Consider the following 21,934-nt stretch of genomic DNA (forward strand, 5'->3'; position numbering starts at 1 on the left):
AACAGTGCCGGCAGGGCATCAGATTAGGACTTAGAGCATGGAGCTGCTGTCTCAGGCTACCCGGACAGACAGTTCTCAGGGGTTCCCCGCTTGCAAAGCAGTCCTGTCTTTGAGTGCCCACACTCGGCACATCACAGCACTCGGCCATCAGCCCGGCTGCACGTGCCTCAAGCTGCCATCCGGGGAAGGGTCAATCGGGGGGCTGCAGGAGAGCTTCCACCCCGAGGAGCCCGCAGAGCCACCCCAGTCCTCCCCATTGGGGGCTCGTACCCCATTCCTCCCTCACCACCTTCCACTTACCCCTCCCTAGCTCCCGTTCCTGATGTACAAAATAAAGGACACGTGTGTTCAAAAATAGAAACTCTCTTTATTGAACAAAACTTGGGGAGACTGGGAAAAGGAGGTGGGAGAGGGGAAGAGAGAGGGTGGGAGAGGGGAGGGCAACTAAAATGATCAGGGGTTTGGAACAGGTCCCATATGAAGAGAGGCTAAAGAGACTGGGACTTTTCAGCTTAGAAAAGAGGAGACTGAGGGGGGATATGATAGAGGTCTATAAAAGCATGAGTGGTGTGGAGAGGGTGCATACAGAAAAGTTCTTCATTAGTTCCCATAATAGACGGACTAGAAGACACCAAATGAAATGAATGGGTAGCAGGCTTCAAACTAATAACAGAAAGTTGTTCTTTACAAAGCAAATAGTCAACCGGTGGAACTCCTTGCTGCAGGAGGCTGTGAAGGCTAGAACTAGAACAGAGTTTAAAGAGAAGTTAGATAAAGTCATAGAGGTTGGGTCCATGGAGTGGTATTAGCCAGGGGGTAGAAATGGTGTCCCTGGCCTCTGTTTGTGGAAGGCTGGAGATAGATGGCACAAGACAAATGGCTTGGTCATTGTTTCGGTCCATCCCCTCCCAGGGTCCCTAGTGTTTGCCACTGTCGGCAGACAGGCTACTGGGCTAGATGGACCTTTGGTCTGACCCAGTACAGCCATTCTAAGCTCAGGGCTCAGGGTCGGGGGTCTCAGTGGACCACCCTGATTTTCATGCACACCTGCTCCTGGGTGGCCAGGCTGGCAGCTATCCTGCCCTAGACAGCCACTTTCCTGTGCCTAGTGCGGAGGTTGTGGATGAGGTCCACGATGTCTGCACTAGACCAGGCGGGCGCCCACCTCTTGCGGACCTGGGCAGGCTCCTGGGAGCCGCCAGCGTGGTCCCGGGAAGAGGCGGAGGGCTGGGTGACAGCGGGTGGCTGGCTCAAGCCGTGCCAGGTGCAGGGTCTGCTGGCTGGGTGCTGGCAGGCTTGCACCTGGCACGGGCACCGTAGCCAGCCCGTGCCCCTTTAAGGGCTCCGGGGCCGGGAGGGGGGCAGAAGAGTTTCCCTGGTGGTGCCCAGAGTGGCCACCAGGGCAAGCTGGGGAGGGCTAGCCTCCCACTAGTTCGAATTAAGTGGCTACACAGCCCTTAATTCGAACTACTTTAATTCGAACTAGGCGTTAGTCCTTGTAGAATGAGGTTTACCTAGTTCGAATTAAGCGCTCCGCTAGGTCGAATTAAGTTCAAACTAGCGGTTTGCATGTGTAGCGCCTATCAAAGTTAATTCAAACTAACGTCTGTTAGTTCGAATTAACTTTGTAGTGTAAACATACCCTATGAGCTAAGGAGAGCTTCATGTGGACAGGAAACCGTTTAAAATATCAGCATTTCAGTTCCCAGCCTGAAGACCTAATTTATAAATACACTTGGCACATCAGTGGTTTCCTCCTTTTCAGGATGACCAGATGTCCCCTTTTTAAAGGGATATTCCTACATGTAAGCCCTCCTGCAGATATCCTGAATTTTTCTTAAAAACAGTCATATTTTCTGTTTCTCTTCCCCTCTGCCTCCCCAGTCAGTAACGGTAGGTCCCTGCTCCTACATAGAGCCCTGCTCGTCAGCAGTGAGTTGTGTGAGTGGGAGTCCAATGGCTGACGATGGGAGTGAGTGTGCAAAGCTAGTGTGGGGCAGTGCATGGGCCAGCTGTCCCCCCTGCTGGTCTGTCAGCACGGCTGCCTGTGTGTGATGGCTCTGGGCCAACAGAGCCCCACCCCCTCATTTCATTTCTGGCAGGCAGTGGTGGATGCTGTGAGCTGTGATGGCTGGTGAGTGCAGAGGGCAGACGATTACATGTCACCTCTGCTGCCCCCCATTGGCCCTTTATGTGCTCCCCACTCTCGCTTTGTTTCCTGCTTTGTCCCTTTGCGCTCAGCCCTGCTGCTCCTTCATATCCCTCCCAGCAGAGCACTGAGCAGAGAACCAGTCCCTGGGCAGAGCACTCAGCTCACCAACAGCCTGGCTGTCAGGCCCCTTCCTCTCCCATTACCTGAGGCTGGGCCACCACCCTAGGAAAGCCCAAGAACCTACAGCTTGGGGTGCTGGCCAGGAGGAGCTGAGCCCAGCATGTACCAAAGCTCCACCCAGCGCTGGCAGGGGGAAGCTGCTCCACCTCTCAGCTAAGCCTTGGAATGGTGGGAGAGGGAGTGTGTGATTTCCAGCCTATTCATGTCCTGAAGGTGCCCCCCGCATGGGGGAGGGGAGTGACACACACACATGGCCTGCCCCAGGAGCTGCTCTGTCCCTGCACTCCCCAGAGCACCCTCCCCAGCTGAGCCACCTCTCTGGCTGCCTTTGCTGGAACCCCCGCAGTCAGCTTTCCTAGGCCTTGGTGCACAATGCATCCTTGGGGCATTGTCCATGCTGTAGCCAGGGGGCAGGAGGTGGCTGGGTTATGCTGATGGCTAGTGGCAGCCTGGATGTGGTAGCTGCCTCACAACACTGCAGGCAGGAAAGGTCAAACTGCTTCCACTTGCAAGGGGGAGGGGAGAGGAGAGATGAGCTCTGAAAAGACATGGCTAGATCATCCCTCCCCTCCCACACACAGTGCCAAAAAACTGCTGCTGGCTACAATCTGGTGGGAACCCTGGTAGAAAACTGGGAGGAGGTATATGACCCTGTGCCACCCCCACATGTTGCCTCAGAAAACATGGCATCAGGTACCAGGAGTGGTGAGTCTATCCACGGGGCCCAGCGAGGCATGGAGGGCAGAGCATGCTGGGTGGGCAGGAGGGGGCCAGTCTTGTGCAGGAGAGCTATGTAAAAGTGTGGGTGTGCGTGTGCACACTCAATTGATGTTGATTTGAACATTTGTACTTTATAGCTCTGATTGAATGGCTTGAATTCACTTGAGGACGAGTACAGGTTGAACCTCTCTAGTCCAGCACCCACAGGACCTGATCATTGCTGAACTAGAGAATTTGCCAGACCACAAGGATGGCCCAGAGTCCCAACTGCCCCCTGGGGTCCTGGCTGTCAGCCCCCGGGCTCTACTCCTGACCCAGGACTCCACAACAAACCCCAGCTGTGGTCCCAGACTGGGGCAGTGAGCGATGCAGACAGGGATAAGAGGGAGGGCAGAGGAAACTTGGGCCTGCCCATGATAAGCGGACATCTGGCTAACTAAAATCATGCCAGACCATGAATGCTGCCACACCAGAGTGTGCAGGACAAGAGAGATTCAACCTGTAATTTTACCAGATGTCCCATATTCATCATAGGGAAATATGGTCATCCTACTTATTTTGCTTGCCTCCTGAAGCTTCTATTCCCTAAAGCTACTCTGAGAATCCCCATTAATTTGCTTTCCTTGAACTCCTCATGTGCTCTTGTGACACGGACAGGTTGCAGCAGGCTACAGTGATATATTTTCTCTGTGTTTCAAAATACATTTTTAGAGACAGGAGGACCCCATGCTAAGGAGAGGTTTAGGCCAAAGGTAGGTTTTGGTCTTTTGCAGTTCAGCCCCTGAAGATGGCTCAGTTGGGACTTCTGCTAACCATAGGGAGAAGCTCCTCTGCTTAAGGTGAGCGGAAACTGTCCATCGGGGAGAGCATGAAAGGTTTTGGCCGTTGTACCTGGGGCTCCTACATGAGCACCCCTCGCTCTCTCCTCCCCCACCCGCAGCAGTGACTAACAACCCAAGCTAGAGAAGAGTACTCTGGTGTTGACAAATGGGACTTTTCAGTCCTGTCTTTTCCTTAGACTGGCAGCCATCATCTCCCTCCCTCTCTCCTTCATCTATGATGTCAAACAACAACTTTCAAAAGTACAAACCAGGAGTGTCATGGACGCAGACATGGGCTCCAATTCCTGGCTAAGAAGGACTGGGTGGAATTTCTTTGAAAACTGGTGTATGTGGTGCTCTAGCTTTTGGGGGTGTCACTGAGGGGATTGTCCCCAATTTTCTTTCCAGTGCCTCACCTGGGCTAGAAATCTACCTTAGCATCATGCTCAGTGCTAGCCAGAACAGGAAGTGAGATGTCAGATCAAAGAGACAGTCAAAACTGGGACCACAATAGCTAATGGATTGCTCCTTTGGAAATCTGGCTTGTCACATGACATTGCTGTCCAAGTTAGTGGGGACACAGCTGCTTCTCCGGATTTTGCGTCTGTCAGTACAAGCCCCTCTGTGGACACCTTAATGGCACAGGGCCAGTAATCGTCCTTTCAGACATCTGCCCCACTGCACCATGTTAGCAGTTTACCTCTTTAATGTGCAGGATGGTGCCATTGGGTGGCCGAACAAACACTGGCCGGTTATCATTAATATCGATGACCTCCACTTGGAGCATGGTAGTTCCCCACAAAGGTGGCCTGCCTTTATCTGTAGCCACCACTGTCAGGTTGAACCTCTCGTAAGACTGCAGATGCCTTCGGGATGTGATGAGCCCAGAGTCTTTATCTATCTTGAAGGCCTCTAGGGACAGAAAAGACAAATCTATCACTCTGGGCCTTCTGCATGAAAGGAAGTATTATAAAATTATTGCATGGTATAAATTAGAAAGCAGAATGGAGCAGTCTAGCCAGCTAAGAGCTTCTGGCAGACAGCTGCATACACCATAATTCACTGGTTGAAAATTATTGGCTGCAGCACCCTCAGTCATAGCAACACACTAAATCTGAGTCACTATAGGGTAAAGGACCCTACAGCCATGAGTAGATTTTTTACAGAGCACAACACACTTCCCAGTTCTGTTCCAAGTACATGTGCACTGAAATGGTATGCTGGAGTCTCAGAGAATCTCTTAAAGCTGAAGAGAGGCTGTGACTGGTCTCACTGAAAGATTTAAAGGTCACAGGTGTTCTCATATTATTTTCAATTCCTCCCCTATTCCACATGCAGCCCTCTTGATGCTGCCGTAAAACAGGGGTAAACTCACAGGTGTCAGAAAAGTGGGGTTTTCTCTCCTTTTCCTATATACTTATGTGGGCTCTGACCTTGTAGCTACCACCCGGCAGTGAGACTTCGTACTCTGGAATTCATGTTCTGTAACTATCCATCTCAATAAATAACCCACTCTCCACCTTTTCCTGTTTTTTATTTATGTAAGAGCATGTGTAGTGGACTCACTCCAGGAGCAGGAACTCAGGAAACAGTTTACATGTGTGTAACTAGGAAGTCTGGGAAGTGACAGTCTTGGATGTGGTAGACAAGAGAGAATCAGAGACTGAGCAGCAATGGAAAGGTCTGTAGGGCTGCAATGCATGGCCTACAAGGGAACAGAATTTTCCACGGTGCAGTAGTTGTGTGTGCATGTGGCCTTAATGCTAACTTAATAGTTGGTGAAATAGAAAAATTTCTATTAGGTCTTTGCATCTTCTTAGATCTCTCCAGTTTTAACTCTGTGTTTTCCATATCATTCTGGAAACATCCTTTGTCACTCTTCCATCCCCTAAATGCCTAAAGGCCACATACCCACTCCAGGGCCCTCGATGCTGTAAGTCACCACTCCATTGTCACCCTCATCGAGGTCCGTGGCTGTCATGGTAATCACAGATGTCCCCGCTGGCTCATTTTCATACATACTGGTGCTGAACTGTCGCTTGACAAACTGCGGCCTGAAGTCATTGATGTCCAGAACTGTAATCAACACCTTAAGCAAAAGCAAAGTGGTCATGTGGATAAGGGCAGAGGAATCCTATAAGGGACCAGAGAACAAGGCGACTGCGATGACCCTAAAAGACAATCGGCTCTACTTTTATCTATTTAACTTTGTTAAACACAATGCTGACAGACTCCAGCAATAACAGCCATTGCCATGTCTCCGAGCATCATTCAGGACAATGATTACAGCAGCCTCACCTAGCAGGAAGGGAAATAGCTGCTTCACCAGAAAGTCCCTGCTAGTTACCATACAGCTCAGAACCCACATCATGGGCTCTCCTAAAGCTGAGCAGCAGCTGCTCTACTCTCACTATGGAGTAGAAAACTGTGCTTTGGCAAGGGCGTATGGGGCATGACAGACTTCTCCAGAGATAGGCTCAGGTGGTGGATTATTGCTCCAGAACAACCATGTGAGATAGTTTTAGTAGTTAATAGAAAAACTGGAGGCCTTATCAGAAGTCCCTGCCCAGAAAACTCTAAACCCATTGCTCCTTAGAAGCTTTTCAGAAACTGCCTTGTCCAGGCAGATATGTGAACAGGAAAGGGTCGAGGAGCTAGCTCCAGATTCTGTGGCAAGTGCTCTGGCACTGTTGGGAAAGGGCAGAACTGAGAGCTCAGAGTTGCTGAGTTTCTTTTCTACCATGCCTGGCTTCCAAGAACCTGCAGCTGTAGCATGGGCAGTAGTCCCTTCCACATTCCAAGGTCAGGACCTAGAGAGTCTATGCAGTGATGCTAGGCAGCTCTGGCTGTGTTCAGTTTTGGAAGCTAGAGACCTTGACAGAACTACATGGTCTGTGTCCAGTGGCCTCCAAAAAGAATCCTATTTATATTCACTAAACCTGAGACTGTATCTTACAATAATTACAAGATAGAATAGAGGCATCTGCATCCTGCATGCTCTTCTCTCTTGGCCACACTACATCTTCTGGAGTTGTTTAAAATAAAGACTGTGGTAAACTTGTGAAGTAACATGATATGAGCACAACTGCATCTATTTATCACAACTGCACTGTTGGGCTTGTCTGGACACTGGAATGTAATGTTCAATCCTACAATGTCCCCTTGTAGTATAAAACCCCAGTGACTCTGACCCAAGCTAAACCAAGAAATTCCATCTTGAACCTCTGGCACTTTCTTGTGGATGCGGTCTCTGTTAAACTGTTTTTCTCTCTGTCTCTTGCTTGGGCTTCTCTGCTATTTCCCTCATTCACTTGCACCACCTTCTTTTGGAACTCATATGCACACTCTCTCTGTTATACCGACACTGATGGATTTTGCTGCTCCCTTTTCTCATACTCTGTAAAAAGCAAATGCCTTTCTATAATCCAAAATATGCACACAAACTCATGGAGATTGCATCTATGGCATAAAGATGTGTCTTAAATACATCCCAGATCAGCTTTGGTGGCATGGTACCTGCACAGAGTTCTCTCGACGGTTACTAGAAATGTCCCCAGGGTTGTCCCTGGCTACAGCAGTCAGTGTGTAGTGATCCTTCTTCTCTCGGTCCAGGGATGACAGGACATAGATATCCCCCTGCAACACACAAACCTTCAGAAAGTTATTGGCCATTGGCATGTCATTTCTGTGGTAAGTTGACCTGAGGTCTTGGCCAATATCAAGACATTATTTTAAGAGAAATTGGAGGACAGAAGGGTCAGAATCCCCTTCTTCAGGCTTGACTCCCTTCCCCTTAAAAGGGCAGGGGAACATTGAGTGTGCCCCCTCCCCACAATTTCTCACATGTAATATAGCGAGATTTTGACCTTAGATGGGACTCTGTCAGCAGCAGAACCCTCCCATTTAAAGTGCTCCTGGTCCCATATCCCCACTGTTAGCGCTGTACAGCTCCATTCTTCACCTCTTACCGTGTTGGGGTTTATCCCAAACTTGCCCTCTCCATCTCCCAGGCTGTACTGGATGAGGGAAAAGCGCCCAGAATCTGCATCGGTGGCTCTGACCCTTAGGATGACTGTACCCAATGGGACATCCTCAAAAACTGGCTTCTGCAAGTGCAAAAAGAAGAGGAGAGAGGGCAGGTGAGTGAGGATTTCACCCCCTTACAGAACAGTAAAAACTACAAAGCATTCAAAAGAATCAGTGTGTTGATTATGCAGGGGAGGTGCTGCCCTAAGTCACCGGCATAGAGTCTAAAATGTTCTATTTTCGAAAGAGGATATGCAAATCCTGTGGGAATTTGCATATCTTCTTCCGATCTCACTTTTGAAAGAGGATCTTTCGAAAATGAAAGTAGTCCAGATGGGGTTTTTTTCGGAAGAAAAAATCCCTTTTTCGAAAAAAAACCCCAAAACCCCCTCTTCCTTAAAAAATGAGGTTTACGCGGGTTTTTTGAAAAAGGGTTCCCCCCGCCGCAAAAACGCGTCCAGACTACTTTCACTTTTGAAAAATCCTCTTTCAAAAGTGAGATCGGAAGAAGATATGCAAATTCCCACAGAATTTGCATATCCTCTTTCGAACCCCTCCCCCCCCCCCACCGTTTAGACGTACCCTGAATTTTAAACATCAGATTCTGAAATTTTAAGCATTTATTTAAAACTTATGGACACTGAACTTGTCTGGATGGGACAAAATCTGCAGAACTGAACTCAGTGAGGCACCTATTAATTCTGAGTCGGTAGAGAGAGAGCCTGAAATAATAGCCCAGAGATAGTTGTGAAATGGAATACACATCTGACTTGGTGCTCACTCTGGAAACTAATGATGACAAGGTAAATACCAATATTATCATCTACCTCACTGCTTCCAATTTAAGCAGAAGCAAACAGTTAAGATTCTTCCAATTCAGATATAGCTAAACATTCAGGGCTTGATTTTCATTTACACAAAGTCTCCATAAGAAGTGTCAAATCAGCTGCTTTGCCCTTAGCTTTATTGAATTGCTTTGTTCTCCCCTGTGTATGGTTCTCATGGGATTCTAAGTACAGTATAACTCCAACTGTCCCGCATCCAGTGGTCCAGCACTCCCAATAGTCTGGCACCAACTGGAACCTGGAAGTGCTCTGGCCAGCTGGACAATTGGAGCTGCTCCGCGCCGCTTCCTCAAGTCTGCTGCTGCCACTGCTGAAGCTGACCAGCTGCGGAACTGGGGAAGCAGCGCGGAGCAGAACAGCTGGGGTGCTGGCGGGTTGGTTCTGCAGCACTGCCCCTCACCAACACCTAGTACGCCCCACAACACGCCGTTCCCTGCCCACCCTCCCACCCTCCAGCCCCGTCAGAGCCCCCCTGCCGGAGTATCTCCTGATACTCCGGCATATCCAATAATCCGGCACCCCCAAAGGTGCCGGTTTATCGGAAGTTTGCTGTAGCAGGCACTCTGTAGTACACAATGATTTGGCCTATAAGCGTCCGGCCTGCTATAATGGCCAAGGTACATGCACCTCTCATCCGTCAGCCCCCAGCATCACACACACTTTCTGAGTGTTAAATTCCCTTCACCTGGTAAGAGGTCTGGCTGAAGATGGGATTGTTGTCATTGATATCCACAATCTGGAGATACACTGGGATCTCAGCTGATCTCCGGGGAGAGCCATTGTCTGAGGCCCGGACAGTGAAGTTTAGCCATTGCACCTCTTCGTAGTCCACTGTGCTATTTGCAATAACCTTCCCTAGAAAGAGCAGACACTGAAACAAGAACGCCTTTAAGCCCTTCCACTGTTGGCCATGCCATACAAGGTACAGGTCAGTAACTGTCAACTCATTTCTGTAATGTCCATTATGGAATGAGGGACAGGCCATTTCCCTCATTCTACATGTTCATGGATCATGAAAACTGCCATAGGATGGGTTCCATTGCATGGGATAATCTCTTCCTCACCACCACTGGGACCAGGATCAACAAGGCTGACCAAGACTCTCTGAGCAATGCCATTGTAGGGTGCAGGGGAGACCAGGAAGAGCTGGTATAGGAATGTGCTAGCTGGTCAGTGCTGGTGCTGACAGCTGTAAGGAGACAGCGTGCGTGATCAGCATCATGCTTTCAGGGATCTCTTGGCACATAAAATAAGGTACCATTCAATGTGAGTAAGGATGGCTGTGAATCAGGCTGTCAGGACTGTACAAAAGCCACCAACAGACTAGTTCTCACCTCAGCATCTGCATTCATCCCTTCCTCACTGTCCCTTTGATAGATTTAGAGATTCACAAGCTAGAACAGGGATTCCTAAATCCCGCCCCCCTCCTCCCACCTACCTGCTGAGAGATCTTCAAGTCGGGCATATCCTTCAGGTGAAAGGTTCAGCAACTCATAGGTGATCTGTCCGTTGGCACCTTTGTCTGGGTCCACCGCAGACATGGAAATCAGGGTGGTCCCTGGCGTGGCCCCTTCCACAATCCTCTCAGTGAAATAGGTGGCCCCAAAAGGACGGAATCGGGGAGTGTTGTCATTGACATCCAGCACGTTTACTGTCAGCTTAGCTGTGAGGGCAGGGGAGACAGAAGTGGGAGTGCGAGTGATAGAAAGGGAAAGTAGACGAAAAACAGACAGGGTGAAAGAGAAACAAGTGGAGTGGTTGAGAGAAGGCAAGGAGAGAAGGTAAGTATGGTGTATCAGGTCCTCAGCTGATGGAATTATAGAGCCCCATGAAAGTCACCAGAGCTCAGGATCTGGCTAGAAAGTTTATATGTATTCCCACTCCTACAAGGAGAACTCCAGGCTTGTGCAGTAGCTGCTTTGAACACAGCCTGAAGCCTTTACTTCGTCTGTTTTTGATGCCTAGCTCATTGGTGGGAGAAGGGAAGTTTCATTAACTGCTTAAAGAAATAGTGTAGGCCTGGTGTATTCAAAGACCCAATAGCAGACTTGAAAAAGTCTAGTCATTCATATGCCCCCGAGCAAGTCACTGTCTCTGATGGGAAAGTAAAAGATGAGCAGTTTTTTTACCATCACCACCATCCTGGAAAAGGCACGTGGGCCTGGGCTTGTAAACTGTTGTCAGAGTTTTGCAAGGCCGTTGCTACTTGCAGCACTCTCAAAGAGCTGAAATTAGACAGAACAAAGGAAACTTCCTACCCAAGAGGTAACAGGCCATCAGGGCATCCAAGAATTCAGGACCACTAACCTCAGTAGTGGGCATTACTAGCTGTGGTACATTATTTATGGAAATTAAATACCCGTTCAGCTCCTACTCAAAATCTAAGACAGCCATGGTGAAAGCAGTACTAGAATGGAATGTGATATTTGGCCCGATCAATTATAAGCATGTATCTTTCCAGTAGAGACCTCCCAGCAGCCTGGAAAAATAGAGGTGCTGCAATTAAACGTACCCTTGGATCACAACATACCCTCTTGGCTAACAGCACTTTGCCCTTAGCCACAAAACACCTACTGCTGTTATATAGCACATGTGAGCAGCTTTCTTTTGGCACAGGGCCTGCAATATTAGCCGGGGGTTGTTTTATTAGGAAGAAAAACAGATTTAATTAATAAGCCCCAGGGGAACAGCAAGAGGAATAATGCAGCTTTCAAGTGGAAGACACCTCCCCCATTATTCGAGTTGTGGGTCCCCATCCAGCTCTGACAACCATCTCCTTCATGCCACATTCATTGCTTTTCTAGTTCTGAGCCCCCCTTGGTCCCAACCTGCACCCCTGCTATTACTGTATTCCTAGGATTCCCCCTTAGCAGAAACTGCAATCATGCCAAACTGTAAATGTGGAAACACAGTCATTGTGGGCCTTGCCTGAGAATCCATCACCAACAGGATTTGAAGCCAGATCCTTACCCAAAAAATGCCCTAGCCCGAATTGATTTGCCCCCCTCCCCGAAGCTCACATTGGAACGTGAGTTGGCTGAGCCTGTCGGCATCAGGAGTTTGCCTACCATTTGGTATGCTGACAGAATGGTCAACAACGTCACTGGCGTTATCATGAACAGAGATGGTGACTTCATATGTGGCCACTAGCTCCCTGTTTAGAGACGACTTAACCTTCACAGCTCCTGCAAAGCAGAAAAGGAAAAAAAGTCACCACTTACATAGACTGCAAACCCCACAGAGACCCTGCCTGATTCCTCTGGCAGAGTGGCACAGAGCACCAACCCCAGGAGACCTGCTATTTCCCCATAATTCTCTTTGTCCCTCTTGGTGGCCTCCTGCCTTTCCTTATGTTATTTACAGAAGAGGACGGAGGGAGCAACAGGTGATTTTTTCACGAGTCAGCTTTCCATAGCTGAACAGGCACTAAATCAGTCCATTTGTTTCACAGCACAAGGCCCTGTGTCATGAAGAGACGGGAGGTGTGTATTCTGGGAATGCAGTTTCTCTGGCAAGCGAGACATCCCTTATGCCCACCTCTCCATACCCAAAACACTGCGAGCAAGGGATCACTTACCCAAAAGGCTCCCCCTACCCCATCAGCAAGATGCTGCTGAGGAGCTGTCTGCATTCAGTCTGCGAAGGCTAAACAACAGCCAGCTGCATGGGTCAGGGCTGCTCCCTCCCAGCGTGAAGCAGCCAAGCACCCAGCCAGTGATGAAAGTGACCATGGTTATGACTGAGATGGAAAGAAGACAATGGATGAAGCAGACCGAGGCCTGACTGACAGATCTACACAGAAACAGAGAGCTCAAACCTGCTGAGCTGAGAGCCACAAGGAAAAGAAAAAGGTTAGTTAGTTCATTGGCAGTGCAGTACTGTCTAAGTGCAGCTGAGAGAAAGGGCAAGGAGAGTGAGGAAGACTGAAGAGAAAGGAAGAAACAGACAGAGAAGGGTGATGAGAGCAAGTAAAAGCTAAGGAAAGACAGTGAGAGAAAGCATTACGGGGGTGGAGGAGGGAGGGGAGTAGACAGGGACAGGAAGAAGTAGAAGGGGAAAGAGACACACATTCATACAGAGTTTCTCCGATTCTTGTACCTGTTTTAAAATCCACAGCTAATACTCCCTGCTGGCCCAGCACGAGAGCGTTGGCATCATCCTTTGCTAGAATCTCAATGATGTAATATTCCAGCCGGGGGTTCAGATCTTTGTCTATTGCTGTGACCTCGGCGATGATGGTGCCGGGCACTGCTGATTCAGGCACGCTGACCGTCTGGATCAAACGGATGAACTCCGGGCGATAATCATTAATATCGTCAACAAGGATGTTGATGGTGGCGGTGCCAGAGAGAGGGGGCATGCCTTGATCCACTGCCAGCACTGTCAGCCTGTAGGTGTCCCTTTCTTCCCTATCTATGGTGATATTGGCCACGCGGATTACTCCGGAGTCAGCATTGATCAGGAACTTATCCTGAGCTCCACTCTCAATCCGGTAGCTCAAATGCTGGTTGAGACCACTGTCTGCATCTGTAGCCGTTACCTGAAGGACAGAAAAACCTGGGGGGGAGGAAACCCATACTCTGACATTTGAGGCTTTTTCATTCATCTAGGTCAGCAGCCTCGCTGAGCGTGGCCAGTGCTGTAGGCTGCCAGTGACGCTGTGGTACCTTTTTAATTAAATTAGCAACATCATAGCACTTAGGGAAATTTACTTCTCCCTGAGCTGGATCCTACACATGGGGAGCTACAGCCCTTGCCAGCACACAGATAAAAATTGACTGACAAGCAAAGCAAAGCAAATTAAGGCATAGATAAAAATCAAACCAATGATTTCTGGCTTATTCCTCGGGTGTCAGAGTAAAGTGCAGAGGGGAAGATCGCACCTTGCCAGTGTAACAGAAGCAAGAGAAAAACCAGGACAATTTTGTCAAGTTGATTGGTAAATTCTCCTTACTGGATCTGACCCATGAAACAGAAAGAAAACTGAGCAACATTCACATATGCATCTGCCATGCAGTAACAGAACTACCTGTACCAATCCACCATTAGCTAGATGGCTACAAGAATATCATGCTCGCAGGGTCACCAAAAGTATGGAGAAGTGCCCTACTTTCCACAACCCTGTGATGTCAATGCTGACACCAGTGGTCTGGAGTTTGGAGTGTGAAATCAGAGTGTGCACAATGCAAATGTGCCACACCTACAGTATGAAAAGAGGAAACAGGCAACCCCATGCAAACAATGAACTTGAGCTTCACTCAGATAGCTCAGTTCCTTGATGGAAAGTAGCCCATGATTATCACTAGAGAGAGAAGAGGCTTCCTCCTCTCCCCTGTAAGCAGTTGTGCTACTGGCAGGGGCCACTATAAACATTGCCCCCAATTCCCTTTTATGCAAAATCCCTTCAGTCTTCCAGACTGACACCCTGGATCCTCCCTGCCCTGCTATCTTCTGTCCTATTGCTTTCTCCATGGCTGGCTTCTCCCTGTCTCCCTCTGTGTCCCAGCTCTCTCCCACACAGTGGTAGCAGACTGACCTGGGGGGCTGTTTTCCTTCAGTTGCACTGTCATCACTGCTGGGTTAAATATTGGCCGGTTGTCATTATCATCCAGGATGGTCACAGAGAGCCTAGCAGTGCTGTTCAGCTTGCCAATATCCTCTGCCATCAGTGTGAGCTCAAGGCTTGGGTTCAGGAAAGCTTCCCTGTCAATCACTCTGCCAGGTTTTACCAAAATGACACCTGGAGGATAGTAAAAGTCAGCCAGGAAAAAAACCACCACCAAGAGGCAATGTCAAGAGAGAGTGCCAACGGGATTCAGGTGCAATCCAACAGCTTTCAAGTGCTGGAGGCCTCTATGCCTTGGACCCGGCAAAGCTGCCCAGCAGCTCTCTATTTCAGACAGTCTGTTTGGACTGGGAGCCTGGTACATCTCTAGCTTACCTGTTCTGTTGTTGACAATGAAGAGGTCCGCTGGCATCCCCAGCAGCTGGTACCTCACCAGTGCATTGATGCCCTGGTCACTGTCCAAAGCTAGAACTGGCCCATTGAGCACTGTGATGGGAGTTCCTGAATCAGACAAGAATGTCAGCAACTGGTGGTGAGCTCATCATGGACACCTTCTCCCTCCCCCCATTACGCCCTGTGACTTGTGACTGAGAGCAACAAACGAATGAAGCAAACAGAATGAGGCGACATGAGACTGAAGTAATGGCTGTTGCAGCCTTGGCAGACTGACTCAAGAAGCCCGTAGGGAGAAGTCTAACACCCTGCTAAAAAGAAACACACAAAGAAAGCCATAAGACCCTTTGAACCCATCATTCAGACTTAAAAGGTACTTCTCAGCATGCTTTGCTTCAGAGGCTTATTTACTTGGTTTGTTCCTGAACTCACCCAAATATATATGTCTGTATGTGAGCATCTGGGACAGGGACATCAACTGGGGCTAGCTGGAGTTTGCTAGATATTTTGGAAGCAGGTTAGTCTCAAAGAGTGTCCCTCTCAAAGAGTAGCTCTCTGATATAAACGGCAGAAGCCAGATGTTTCACTCTACTAGCTCTAAAAGCAACACCAATCCAGAAGGGAGAGTTACAGAAACACACTAATGAAGCAGATAGCTGCTTGCCTCATCCTGTTTTATGGCAGACAGAACACACATCATTTGAAATGACAACAACAAAGTGCTGCCATATTTCAGCGACACATGATAATAGATATTTGGCTGTCTTAGAACAATTAGTTTTATTTCAGAACATATGCTGTGGCTTCAGGACATGGAGCTCATCAGCTAGATAAGAAAGCAGCACATTTGCCCGATGCCACCCAGAGGTATGATTTCTAAAGGGTTTGTCATGTGAGACAACCAGATGACCAGACTGTCACTTCGGTGGGAAAAATATCCACTTTCATAGACCGACCCAGCCTTCTCTCTATGTTTATCTGCATCACCATGTAACACCGTCACCTTAGCCTACTTCAATATCCTCTCTTACTGATGGAAAATGTTTAACTGTTCAGTGACATCGTCGACTTTCAGTTAATGATGTTTTATAGGACAGCCCACGAAGGAGAGCTTTTCTGCCTCAGTGGCCTTCCCTTCATCTATCTGGAGGCAACTGGGATGGGTTGGGAATCAAAGAAAGTCCCTGCAAGTTTTGAATAATGTATTCATGGGAGGGCACACCTACCTGCTGGGGAGTTCTCCATCACCTCTGCCTGATAGGAGCTCTGAGTGAAAAGCGGCCGGTTGTCATTTTCATCTGCTATTGATATCACCAGCAGGTCAAAATCCTAAGGGTGTACGAATAAAACAAAGACAAGGGGACAGTGACTATTATACCCACTCCTCAACTCACTTCCTGCATCAGTGTCTGCCATGTACCACTCCTCCTAATTCAGCACCACAGAGAGCCTAGATTATGTGCAACCATGGAAATGCATCACCAGAATATACCATAGGATCCATAGTGCCTCTGCCCAGATGCCTGGGCTTCATGCCCAATGTCATATAGCAACATGAGGTCTGAGACAGCAGGGTAGGGGAATTACACATTCTGTGGTATCATTCCATAAATGCAGTTCCATAGCTGAACATGGCCAGATTCTGTATCATTAATAGACCATGCCATTTGGAATACAGGCTTTGCACCAGAGAATTCAGGCTCTCTCCTTGGAAGGGTTTAAACCACACGCATGGCATCTGTGGAATTAAAGAACAAATGGTCTCCCTTGTTCTATTTTATTTCAGGCGGTAAAGGAGTTAATAAAGGGAAAGCAGGACTTCCCAGCACTTCCTCCCACATTGAGCTCTGCAGGCAGCAAGCAGATGCCATCTGCAATCGTATTACTCCTGACCATTTGGTCTGACTGCATTACTGCTGCCATACTGCAGTACTGCACAACATAGCCTGCCATGCAAAGAAATAGCCTTGCAACCTTTAATACGCTTACGTAACAATGTTTTCATTGACTTAAACCACCACGGCAGAATTATACATTGTGCCCCTGTAAGAGAGGCTGGGAGATTATGAAGTCAATCAGGTGGGAAGTCAAGCAGGTGGAGGAATGGTGCTACTTCCAGAGATGGCAGCGGGCCACTTGCAGTTTCCACTCCTTTCTCTAGAGAGGAGAAGGGGCTGGCCCCTAGAAGCCTCCACCCCACAGATACCCTCTACAAAAGAACCTGGTCACCAAGCCATACCATGTTTGTTCTGTTCAAACACAACAGTGGGTCCAGGAAACCACAATTGTAATTATAGCACACAACCCTGGAACTACAAACTACATGCTAGGATATCACCATGTTCCAGAATAAGGTCCAGAAATTCACAGCCCAGAAAATCTGCATTATCTCTTCTAGCAACACAGCATCTAGTTCTCCCTTGTACAGTAGACTTCCGATAATCCGGAACCTATGGGACCTAGGTGGTGCCAGATTATCAAATATGCTGGACTATCAGGAGGTACTATAAGCTGGTTATATATATACTGTTTACGCTATGCACTGCATATAAAGTGTTCTTAACCCTTTTTATTGTACATACTGTATACAGTATACTGTAATGTTTGAGTTTTTTTAAGCCTTTTTTTACCCTTTTTGCTCAGTTCAGCTGCTGCCGCTGTTACTTTGTGACTCATTTTTTGCCGAAGCTCACTCACTAGGCTCTAGCCATTTTGATGCCGGACTATCAGGAGTGCAGACTATTGGATGACGGACTATTGGAGTTTTACTGTACTTCCATTGCGAGGTGTCTCTCTGTGTTTCAGAAAGGCCAGGTGAAGTGAGCTGTTGCTGAGAGACCATTACTGAAGTAAAGGCTGGGTAAAGGCCTAGTAAGAACATTCTACCCTGTGTGAAAAAAGTGTGGTCTGGTTGTCTGACCTAGGTGGGGCTTGGGTCACCTGCCTTTGGAATTCAGAAGTTAATTTGTGGGAGGAGGTTGCCATGTAAAGTTTTCAGTGAATAGTCCACCAACGTGCTGATAAGAAGCTTTCCCCTCTCCCCCCGCCGGCTGCTTCAACAAAGAACCCAAGTAGTGTCCATAATTACCCGCCTGGCATTGCGCGTGTTCTCAGGATTGTCCCTCACTGTGACAGTCAGTCTGTATTCAGCCACCAGCTCCCTGTCCAAGGGGCGATTCACATAAACACTGCCAGTCTGGTGAGAAAAAAGGAAGGAGAAAGATCAAATAGAGATGGGCCTTTCCAGGCTGAACTGATGAGAAAAACCAGCGATGGGTGAGGAGCAGAGAACACAGCGCTCCTCAGGCTCAGTGGGTGGGCCACACAGAGTCCCTGCCACATGGACAGGCCACACAGCATTCAGTGAGACTCCTCAGATAAATTTTGGCTGGCTCATCTTGAAGTTTGCAAGGGGATTGCGTGATGGAGTGGTGTCATCTTTTGAAAAGGCACAATGCATGCTTTCCTCCACACCAATCCAACTGCGCTGACTAGTGTGTACAGAGGTTTAGTGTACCATGGCTTCACCATTGCCCCTTTCAGTACAGGAGTCTACTGCCAGCAGTGATGCTAAAAAAAAATCTCACTTTCCTGCCCCCTCCAGTGTGACTGGAGCTGGCCCCTATGCAACACCAAGAGATGGGGAAGGTCTTTGCTCTGTTTGCCCCCTCTTGTGCATCCACACAAGCCTAGCTGAAATCTGTCCCATTGTAAATAATGCACATGCAAAAGTGGCGCTGTATGTGTGTGCATGGTCACAAGGCCAACATTTCAATAAAACACCTCTACTTTTGGGTCCCCACAGACCTTATTTTCAGAAGTACTGAACATGGTCACACGTCCTGAATAAAACTAGAATTGTGGGTGCTCGCTGTCTTGGGAAAACTATGCCTTAAGTCCAACAACTGAGGCTTGCTGAACGATGGGCCCTAAATAGGATGCCAACATTGTATTTCAAAAATAAGGGACTTGTTAACATCCCCAATCCACCACTCCTCTCAAAATTATTAAGTATTATTACTAATAAACAGTACTCACATACATTCACCAGGGGCACTCCTTGCTGCTTTTTGCAGCACTCAGCAACTTCTGATCTTGTTGAATAGAGATGAAGTAATAAGGGACGCCCTTTCTCATAAGGAACTGTGTGCTGCCCTAGCCTTAAATGACTATGCCAGATTTGATGTTCATGCAGTAAATGTCTCTGTTATCAGGTCTTGCCCTGACCGTGTGTTGTTGTTGCTGTTTCTTTGGTTGGTACATGCTTTCTTTCTCCCTAGTGAGCATTTTTACACATGTTGCCAGCTGCTGCCAGCCCTAGGTGCTCTTCTAATCAGGGGGGCAGCATTTGAATTTCTCCTGCATGGCCACCCAAACACTCATCTTAGAGAGAACACTGATCTAGAGTAGTGGTCCTCAACCAGGGCACTTGTAACTCTCTAAGGGCACTCAGAAGTCTTCCAAGGATACATCAGCTCATCCAGTTATTTGCCTAGTTTTACAATTGGCTACATAAAAAGCACTAGCAGTCAGTACAAATGAAGGCCACATTTACACTTATAAGCTTATAGCAGCACAGCAATATGGCTATGGGAGAGAGCTCTCCAGTCAACATCATAAAACCAGATCAACCGATGGTGGTAGCTATACCAGCTAGAGAGTGTCTCCCACCGACAAAGCACTGTGCATATGAGTGCATATGCCGCTCAAGGGGGTGATTTTCATACCATGGGCAACAAAAGTTTTGCCGATCTAAGTGTAGTGTAGATGTGGCCTTACTTTTCACACAGACAATGACTTGTTTATACTGCTCTGTATACTACATCAGTGGTTCTCAAACTGTGATTTGGTTTTAATGGGATTGCTAGAGCCAGCTTTGGATACTCTGGGGCCCAGGGCAGAAAGCTCATGATGGAGCCTCACTGCACAGGGCTGTGTCGAAGCCTGCGTTTTTAAGTGAGGTGAGCATTGGGGCACGCAAGGCCATTCAGATTCCTGAAAGGAGTACAGTAGCCTGGAAAGGTTGAGAATGACTAGTGTAGAGAAACAGTCTTTTCCCTATTTGGGAAGGCATTGCTATGTGGTGTGCCCCTTAAATGTTCTTGTTATGATGTATCTTGTTAATGTTTAAAACTTGCCAATACATGCACGGTGCAAAGCAGGGAGATCTGATTTGTTCTGCTCCCGTGCAAACTGGCAAAGATAACCTGCACATTCCTTGTGTAACCCACACACCTACTGGGTGTGGTTCACTGTCCCGTGTAGTGGCACTTAGAGAAAAAAGACAGAATGAGTTTGCTCTATGGTCTTAGCTAAGAGACAGCTGGCTTTTAGTTCAAGTGGTAGAGGCTCATGCATTCCACGTCGGCCTCACACCTGCACTGAGTGGAAGTCAATCTCAAGGCCTTACTCACCAACTACCTTACTCTCAAGAGGTCAAGGTGAAAAAGAAGCAGGTGTGAGCATTTCAAAGGAGAAACAAGTGCCATCATCTGCAAGTTATTCTCTCTCTTCCTGGGCTTCTCGACTACTCCAAGGAAAGAGTGCTTTGGTGTATGGGTACTGCCACCCTCAGTAACACAGCATCCGGGTCTGTTGCATCTCCTATTTTGCTCATCATTTTTTTGCATTACATTTATACGCACAGCACTCAAAACCCATGCTGTGCAGAATGTACTGCCAGTTATATCATGCAGGTAATATGTAGGTCTGCATAATTTGTGTGTGTGTGTTTCTCTAGCTAATGTGTGGCAATATGTGCATGTAAACCACATATGCATTAGTATTCTGTATGCAGTTCTATTTGCACAGCTGCATGTAGGGCATATGTCACCAGCATATGTGGGCATGCCTGTCGTATGCAGCGAATAAAGCCCTCTTCATAGTTCATGTTTGTGCCATTACACATAGTGTGGGAAGGCATCTATACACAGTCATGTATGTTGCTGCATGTAGAGAGAATGAGACCAGGAGACTTACAGTGCCATTGATGTAAAAGGCGTTTTGTGCATTGCCAGCAGTGATGTTAAACGTCAGGAGAGCGTTCCGCCCACTGTCAGCATCGTGGGCAAGAATGCGGGTGACAAAGCTGGAGACAGGGGTATTCTCTCTGAGTGTGAGATTCATCGGCAGGTTGAGGAGCACAGGATCATTATCATTAATGTCCAAAATGCGCACTCCCACCACGACCTGAAATATGGGGAAGAGGATTTCGGATAAGAAGGCAAACACCATCTGCATTTCAGTCTTCTCACTCTTTTAATTCCTATGGACTCCCACTCCTCTTCTATATCACATTGAAGCTCTGTGCTTCCTTCCACATAGCCGTATGTGCCAGGAATTTGCTACCTGTCCTGCCACGACCTCCTCCCTCACCTCCTTCAAGACCCTCCTTAATACAGTGAGAGAAAATGGAATAGATAACTAAATAACAGAAATCAACGTCTAAATACAAATTATGGAATTTACAAGGAAGATATTACCCCTGCCACTCAGTCATTGAGCAGACACATCCCCTAGATTGTGAGCTCTTTCGATCAGGGACCTTGCCTGCCTATATCTATATTTTGTCTAGCCCATGGAGGGCATTCAATACATAATGCTAACGCTGCTTCTCCTTCATTTCAAAGCATCCATTACTCTGCCCCACCACCATCTGGTCTTACCTCCTTCAAAACTCTCCCACCCCAGACTTTCTCTCAGCTTCTCTCCTGACAGCTTTCTTCATCTCCTTCACATACTCCTGACTGTGGCTGAGACCTTGGGATTTGGCCTAATGATAAACAACAGAAACAGCAGAGCACCAAATGCTACACCTAAATAGGAATGGAGGAATCAAGTGGTGAGCCCTGCTCTGTAAATGTGGGATCCCACGCCCCATCTGAGACAGGACATGTCTCTTTTGATGTGGAAGGAGGGGGGTCTCCTGCAACACAACTACAAGATTGATGCCATAATTATGAACCTACTGCCATGCCCTAAATCACAAGACTCAACCTCTAGTGTGCTGACTGGTGGGGCTTTGTGCCAGCTCTAGCACATGCCAGAACTTTATTAGGGATGAAGGTATGAGGAGGAAGAACTTTTTCAAGCTCCTCTTTGAGGCTGGGGGGGAAGAGGGGGGGAAGGGGTGGTGGTTGTCAAGTGTCAGAAAAAGAATGGAAAATGCAAAGAGGAGGAAAGGAAGGTGAGAAGGGTGGATTAGGGACTCTGTCTGCTTTCTGGCCCCTCA

The 21,934-nt window shown here is 47.9% G+C and overlaps 1 protein-coding gene across 5 annotated transcripts in view; it reads right to left on the reverse strand.

Annotated features, from left to right (window-relative positions):
- CDH23 (cadherin related 23) overlaps positions 1 to 21,934 on the reverse strand; it is a 573,109-nt gene that overhangs the window by 23,537 nt on the left and 527,638 nt on the right. For 4 of the 5 annotated variants that reach the window (XM_075934954.2, XM_075934952.2, XM_075934956.2 and 1 more), the window contains 13 exons: positions 20,683 to 20,892; positions 17,792 to 17,899; positions 15,930 to 16,032; positions 14,686 to 14,811; positions 14,281 to 14,484; positions 12,843 to 13,301; positions 11,813 to 11,929; positions 10,183 to 10,407; positions 9,430 to 9,599; positions 7,842 to 7,979; positions 7,390 to 7,509; positions 5,785 to 5,962; positions 4,574 to 4,785 (listed from right to left, as the gene is read on the reverse strand). In XM_075934954.2, coding sequence (XP_075791069.2) covers positions 4,574 to 4,785; positions 5,785 to 5,962; positions 7,390 to 7,509; positions 7,842 to 7,979; positions 9,430 to 9,599; positions 10,183 to 10,407; positions 11,813 to 11,929; positions 12,843 to 13,301; positions 14,281 to 14,484; positions 14,686 to 14,811; positions 15,930 to 16,032; positions 17,792 to 17,899; positions 20,683 to 20,892 — 2,370 coding nt within the window. Of the gene's footprint in view, positions 1 to 4,573; positions 4,786 to 5,784; positions 5,963 to 7,389; positions 7,510 to 7,841; positions 7,980 to 9,429; positions 9,600 to 10,182; positions 10,408 to 11,812; positions 11,930 to 12,842; positions 14,202 to 14,280; positions 14,485 to 14,685; positions 14,812 to 15,929; positions 16,033 to 17,791; positions 17,900 to 20,682; positions 20,893 to 21,934 lie in introns of those variants that run through there. The other variant, XM_089780126.1, reaches the window with a different exon arrangement.

The sequence above is a fragment of the Pelodiscus sinensis genome, chromosome 8 (genome assembly GCF_052426305.1).
Source record: "Pelodiscus sinensis isolate ZL-2025 chromosome 8, ASM5242630v1, whole genome shotgun sequence".
Taxonomy (NCBI): Eukaryota; Metazoa; Chordata; order Testudines; family Trionychidae; genus Pelodiscus; species Pelodiscus sinensis.